At 49.9% G+C, this 7,114-nt stretch overlaps 1 protein-coding gene across 2 annotated transcripts; it reads left to right on the top strand.

Moving 5' to 3' along the window:
* The first annotated feature begins 3,339 nt into the window (after positions 1-3,339).
* Positions 3,340-6,646, top strand: LOC122391109 (uncharacterized protein K02A2.6-like). 2 transcript variants are annotated; one of them, XM_043384774.1, is made up of 5 exons: positions 3,340-3,851; positions 4,025-4,131; positions 4,395-4,535; positions 6,101-6,198; positions 6,426-6,646. In XM_043384774.1, the coding sequence occupies exons 1-5, from the start codon at positions 3,600-3,602 to the stop codon at positions 6,455-6,457; spliced, it is 630 nt and encodes a 209-aa protein (XP_043240709.1). In that variant the 5' UTR covers positions 3,340-3,599; the 3' UTR covers positions 6,458-6,646. The 2 variants fall into 2 exon arrangements, with proteins under 2 accessions (XP_043240709.1, XP_043240708.1); XM_043384773.1 differs by having other exon boundaries at positions 3,340-4,535.
* Positions 6,647-7,114: the final 468 nt, after the last annotated feature.

Raw genomic sequence — 7,114 nt, 5'->3', positions numbered from 1 at the left:
CCTGACGTCATTTCCGGGCGACCTATGTTAGCTACGAAGTTCATATTTTGACACAAGGTGTCAAATTGATGCAGCCGAAGGTACTAAAAGTTTAGCGTCGATCCATCAAGCGGTTTGGAAGTTATTGCAGAAAAACGGGACGGGGCTATGAATAGCCCCCCCCCCCAGTGGGGCGCGGGTTATGCAACACAACCTCCCTATCCCTAGCCCATGTCCTGCTAGTGCGAATTGGTGCCAGCCTTGCCGCCACTATCAAATGACGTTTCTTGCATTGCTTTAAACACGTTTACCATACCCATTAACCCTCGCCCCGTTGGGGGGGGGGGGCAATTTGCCCCCCTGTGGTTTTTCCTTAATAGCAAGAAAACGGCGGCGCGCAGCGCCACCAAATTTTCAGTACCTTCCCGGGCATCAATTTGACACCTTCACATCAAATTTCAAGTCTTAGTTCACCTTAGGTCAAGAGTTATTGAGGTCAAACTGAGGTCATGTTCGAGCAAAAATGAGCAAAAAACATGCAATCTTGAAACGCTCACCAAATCTACAGTTACCAAGCAATTTCAAAGTTCTTTATATGGTCTAGTAGACAAAATCCGGTGCTACAAAACCGCCATCTCGAATTTTCAAAATTTTGGGTTTTTGATCCCCAAAATTCAAAATAATGATTTTTTAAGAAAAACTCAAATAAATCCAAAAAATTCCGAATTTTGAAAAAACCGGAATTTATGTGATAGTCTCTGCGCTCTTCTATATACATACCAAATTTCACATAGATATCTCGTTTTTTGTTCAAGTTATCGCGAAAAAACTGTTCAAAAATGATGACGTCAAATTTTTGAACTCAATTTTTAGCGATTCTAGACCACGTAGGGCAAAACAAAGACCACCATTGAACTCCCGGTGACGAGTTGCATCGAATCGATACCCATTTTATGCAAAAATATCAACTTTGGAATTTGACCTGACCTTGACCTGACCTTGACCTGACCTTCACCAGAACATAATCTTAACTGACCCCAGCGGCTGCCTGACCCACATAATCGCATTTGACATATAAAATGGACCATAATACATGCATCACATGATATTTTCATATTGTGACCCTCAGTGACCTGACCTCTGTGACCTGACCTGGTATCAGTGACCTCAAATAGCAAAATATGTGTTTGAAGAACATTTCCCCATCGATGATTTTCAATGAAATGCATTTTACTCGATTTTACAACGCATTTCTTGAGATGCCTGTAAACGGTGAATATTCTATCTTTGACCTGACCTGTGACGTCATCGGTTTGACCTAGGTCAATAAAATTGGGTCACAAGGTAGTTCCCTGATACGGCTATCCAACACCGTTTGCCGCTTGTCGCTATGTTGCGTGGTTCTCGAGATCTTAGGGGGGGGGGGCAAATTGCCCCCCTCCCCTCAACAGGGCGCGTTGCTCGGCAGAGCCCAACGGGGCGCGGGTTAACGCGCACACGACTGGGGAGGCGGCGGCTGTACATAGACCCATCTCTCATTTTTCTGCAATATCTTCTAACCCACTCGAGGTGTCAAACCGAAACTTGCAATACTTTTGGCTGAATCAATTTGGCACCTTTTATTCAAATAAAAATTTCGTAGCTACCATAGGTCGGCTGTAAACGGCGTCAGAATGACGTCATGTTCGGCCGATTTAAATGCAAACCATTGAACTACGGTAATTAATCTAAGGAGCTCAGTTTCTGAGCTAGATCCAATTCCTTTGCATGATAGGACTAAAAATATACATGGCTATCAAAATACTGTCTCATATTTTCATTTTTTAATTTAGAAAATTAAACGTATAAAATATTATTATTGCTATTTTGAAAATTTCCCCTATAACTTTTGACCTTTCATAAAAACCCGAATACATGTGGTAGAACACATACAGATGATTCAGGGGTCGGCAACCTGTTCTGGGTGCAGGCCGGATATGAGATTTGCAACCAGCCGGCGGGCCGGAATAGGTATAGTACGATTACAACTTGCAACAATCATAATTCATACGCAATATTTGGAAAATATGGTAGCGTTATTAACGGATTTTTAATTGTGACAGCTGACATGCTTTGTCCTAAGTCAAATGATGAAACGTACTTTTTACAGAAATTTTGTCCGAATGACTGAATAGGGTGGCCTGCTAAGCAGCGCTTGTTGCAATTGCCATGACACGACTTTTTTAAAGACAGACTCTGGCAGAGGAATTGGCGAGTCTGACAATAAAATGAATGTTTGCGCCTATTATTGTTGTGTGCTGGGAACATTCCGGAGCGGTTACCCATCCCCAGTGCGCGGGTACCCGCCCAGTTTGGTCTGGCGTCTCACTGTCTGGTGTCTCACTGTCTGGCGTCTCGCTTTGTGATTGGCTGACCGTTGATCGGTCGGTCACGTGATCGTGCCAGACGGTCAGGGCCGCGTCGTGCTGGCCGGTGGGTCGGGGGAGTCGATCGGTCACCGCTGAGCCAGCCGTCGGTATGGTGCTGTTGCTAAAGTAAAATATACCGCACCCGGTTTAACAGTGTCTCAAGATACAACAGTGGCGACGAGGATGAGATCCCACGGCAAGATGAGTGATTCAGATGAGAGGAAGCCGGCAACAGGTATCTCAACAATGCACCAGCCCACGGTATGTCTCACGTCCGCCATTGGCGAATTTGATGAACGTCAAGGTACCTGGAGGGATTACATTGAACGATTTGAGTTCTTTTGCGAGGCTCAGGGCATTTCAGAGGATGATAGAAGGAGAGCACTTCTCTTGGCTGGCATTGGGCAAACTGCGTATCAAAGAGTCAAAACCATTCTGGCACCCGCCCGATCCTCTGAGATGTCATATAGAGATATTGTCATGGCCGTGCAAGATCATGTGGATCCGAAGCAGTCTGTTATCGTTAGCCGTTTCCGGTTCCATCAGAAATGTCAAGGATCAGAACAGGGGATAAAGGAGTTTGTGGCTGACTTGAAAGTCATGGCCGATCCATGCGACTTTGGATCAAGTAGAGATGACATGTTACGCGACAGATTTGTGTGTGGACTCGCTGATCAGGCGTTGCAGAAGAGGTTGTTGACCGAGGAAGATACTCTGACGTTCCAACAGGCGCAGCGGATCGCACTGGCAGCAGAGACGGCGACGAAAAGCGCAAGACAGCTGGCTGCCCAGTCATCCGATCCAGTGGCGCAGGACGTTCACCGAGTTGGATCTGCACGACAGGTGAAAGGGTCACCATCCAATCGGTATGTCAGATCGGAATGTTTCCGCTGCGGAGGCACTAATCATTCACCTCAAACATGCCGTTTTAAGACGTACAAGTGTCATTCATGTGGCGAGCAGGGTCACTTAAGTCGCAAATGTCGCAAAAATGATCAAGATCATGTGCGCGCCTCGCAAGCGAAATCTACACACTGTGTATTGACTGATGAGTCTGTCAGAGTATCAGAGCCTAGTCAGGATGCTGAAGAGGATAATGTTTGCAGCGTGTACACTGTGGGTGAAGCAAGGTCCCCTCCAATCACAGTTGACGTCGTAGTGTTCGGTGTGCCCGTTACCTTTGAGGTTGACACAGGATCGGCATCCACGCTGATGAATGCCCGCACCTTCGAGGTGGTGAAGACTACAGGCGGCGACGACAGCCTTGAACTTCGGCGATGCAGCGCCAGGCTTCGGACGTACACGGGTGAGCCCATCCCGGTCGAAGGGGAGTTCAGTGCCGTCATTCATTACGGTGAGCAGCACCTGGAGCTTCCCGTCGTCGTGGTCGACACTGCAGGACCCAATCTTCTGGGAAGGGACTGGATGAAGTTCCTTCAGCTCGACTGGCAAACCATCAAACAGGTCAGAGGTGATCCTGGGCGGGGACAGTCAATGGGTGCAGAGCTGCAGAAAAAGTACCGTGATGTGTTTTCTGCTGATCTAGGGTGCCTGAAAGACGTGGAGGTGAAGTTTGACGTCAATGAGGATGCAAAACCATGTTTCTATCGTCCACGGAACATTCCCTATGCCTTCAGGAAACGCGTGGAGGAGCAGCTGGACGCAGAGGTCGAGGCTGGGATCCTCGAGCCAGTGCGCACTGCGGACTGGGCGTGCCAAATCGTCCCGATAGTGAAGCCCGACGGTAAAATCCGCATATGCGGAAACTTCAAACAGACAGCTAACAAAGCCATTCGAGTAGACAGACACCCCCTGCCCAAGGTCCAGGACATGTTTGCCCAACTGGCTGGGGGAAAGGTGTTTGCCAAGCTAGACTTAAGCCGTGCATATCAACAGTTGAAAGTAGCAGAGGAGCACAGACACTTGCTGACAATCAACACTCACCGTGGACTGTATCGTTACCTGCGGCTACCGTACGGGATAAACTCAGCTGTGGGAATCTTTCAGCGTGAAATGGAAAAGCTGCTGGCTGGCGTGCCAGGAGTCTTCATCTTCCTCGACGACATCCTGGTCTCTGGACGGGCTGAAGACGAGCTCGTGTCCCGTCTGGAGAAAGTGCTGCAACGACTCCAGGACTCCGGACTTCGGGTGAGACCGGACAAGTGCCACTTCTTGGTCCCCCGCGTTGAGTATCTTGGTCATGTCGTCGACAAAGATGGCCTTAGTACCACGGAGGCTAAGGTTCGAGCCATAACTCAGTCGCCTCCTCCCACAAATGTCTCTGAGCTGAAGTCGTTTCTCGGCATCGTCAATTATTACTCCCGGTTCATCCCCAGCAGAGCCCAAACGCTACACCCGCTCTTTGAGCTCCTCAAAAAGAGTACACCGTGGTCCTGGGAACAAGAGCATCAAAGGGCTTTCGAGGAATGCAAACGGCTGCTCACGTCTAATCAACTCCTGGTTCATTTCGATCCTGACCTCCCACTAGTCCTCACCTGTGACGCCTCCGCTCGTGGGATCGGAGCTGTGCTCTCACATGCGTTTCCAGATGGGTCTGAGAGGCCGATAGGGTATGCGTCTAGGACGCTACAGACAGCAGAAAAACAGTACAGTCAAATCGAAAGAGAGTCCCTAGCTATCATATTTGGTGTCACCGCCTTCCGTGACTACTTATATGGGGCAAAATTTGAACTGGTCACAGATCACAAGCCTCTTATCAAGCTCTTTGGAGAGAACAGCGGCATGCCAGAGATGACAAGCGCCAGAATCAAACGCTGGGCGCTGAAGCTTTCCCAGTATACCTATACGATCAGATACAAGTCAACAAATGACATTGCTCACGCTGATGGTCTGAGCCGAATGACACAGTCAGTAGGGCAGAGTCACATCCCTCCTGAGGAAGAGGATGTCTTACTCATCAATTACCTTGAAGAGGCCAACATTCTGAGTGCCCCTAAAGTAGAAAAACTGACGAACAGGGATCCTGTTCTCAGCAAGGTCATCCATTGTATTCGAATGGGATGGTCACAGAACGTGAGCTCTGATCTGAAACCCTATGCAGATAGACAGACTGAGCTCTACATGATCGGAGGCTGTGTAATGTGGGGAACAAGAGTGGTCATACCTGAGGCGGCTCGAAAGTCTGTCCTGGAAGAACTCCACAGTTGTCACTTCGGGGTAGTCAAAATGAAGGCTTTGGCTAGAACAACAGTTTGGTGGCCTGGGATTGACCGAAATATCGAGGAGCTAGCCGCATCATGTTTTGTATGCAGATCCCAGAGTCCAGATCCTCCTAAAGAAGAGCTCCATCCGTGGCAATATCCAGTGAAGGCCTGGTCCAGACTGCACATTGACTTTGCCGGCCCGAGGAAGGGCAGGTATTACATGGTTGTCTGTGATGCCTTTTCAAAATGGATCGAGGTAGAGATCATGAGTTCCATTGATGCACGTACCACGATCAAGAAACTGACTTCAATATTCGCGCGTTTCGGTCTGCCCGACGTCATTGTCACAGACAATGCCCCAACATTCATTAGCTCAGAATTCCAAGAGTTTTTGAACAGGAACAGCATTCAGCATCGCACGATAGCCCCTTATTCTCCCGCTTCGAATGGCTTGGCTGAACGTGCTGTCCGAGAGCTCAAGGTACGGCTTGACAGATTGACTGACGTATGTGCTGAGGAGGCTGTGTCTAAATGGCTTTTCTTGTACAGGGCGACGCCGCATGCAACGACCGGGGAGTCTCCTGGCAAGCTGCTCATCGGATACAAGCCGGTCACCAGGTTCGATAAACTGAAGCCGGACCTTCAAGGTAACGTGATCAGGAAACAGGAGAACTTGGTAGAAAGTCACAAAAGAAGGCATACTCGAGTGAGGCCTGCGTTTGTTGTTGGTCAAACTGTGTGGGCTCGGAAATTCGGCAGAGAGAAGGCTGTGTGGTGCCCTGCTATTGTTGTCAAAAATCGTCATCCTCTGTACTGGGTCCGGATGTCCAATGGGCAGGTACACAAGCGTCACATCAATCAATTGTACTCACAGGCTGCATCGGCGCCCAGTCTGGAGACTGCTGAGGAGCTGGAGCACGGTGGCGACATCTGCGGCGCCGATGTCCCCGATCGTCTGGCCGGCCGTTCCGCTACTGCTCCTGCTGCTGCTGCGGAGCCAGCTGAACCGCCTGCTGAGCGTCTGGAGTCGGCCATCAACGGCACCGGGTCGACCTCTCCTGCTCGGCCGTCGACACTGAGACGAGAAGAGAGCGCCGGTCGCGCCTTCCCGGAGCATCACGTGCCAGATGCTGCGCTACAGCGAGTGCAGCCCGGTGTCGTCTCCCCTCGATACTCCCCGCCGCGATTCGACCGCGGCTCACTATCTGGTGAACCATCGCCGGAGCGTCCGTCCGTGAGCGCGAATGTCCCCAGGCAGATGGGCGTTGACGCTGACGCTCCACGACGATACCCGCTTAGAAATAGACGGCCTGCGGTGCGCTACTAGAGGCCATAATGTATCTTTCGAAGTTGGTCTTGTTTAATTGCAAGTTGGTGTTGTTTAATTGCTCTTAATTTAAATGGGAGGGTGTTGTGTGCTGGGAACATTCCGGAGCGGTTACCCATCCCCAGTGCGCGGGTACCCGCCCAGTTTGGTCTGGCGTCTCGCTGTCTGGTGTCTCACTGTCTGGCGTCTCGCTTTGTGATTGGCTGACCGTTGATCGGTCGGTCACGTGATCGTGC

This window comes from Amphibalanus amphitrite, unplaced genomic scaffold (assembly GCF_019059575.1).
Source record: "Amphibalanus amphitrite isolate SeventyFive unplaced genomic scaffold, NRLGWU_Aamphi_draft 000422F_arrow, whole genome shotgun sequence".
Lineage (NCBI taxonomy): Eukaryota > Metazoa > Arthropoda > Thecostraca > Balanomorpha > Balanidae > Amphibalanus > Amphibalanus amphitrite.
This window is presented reverse-complemented; position numbering and strand designations above follow the sequence as displayed.

Bases quoted from the DNA above. Each gene is read 5' to 3' on its own strand.
- LOC122391109 (XM_043384773.1), top strand. From the start codon at position 3,600: ATGAATGCCCGCACCTTCGAGGTGGTGAAGACTACAGGCGGCGACGAC. The intron at 4,536-6,100 runs GTGAGACCGGAC...TTTCTTGTACAG, and splicing joins TCCAGGACTCCGGACTTCGG to GGCGACGCCGCATGCAACGA.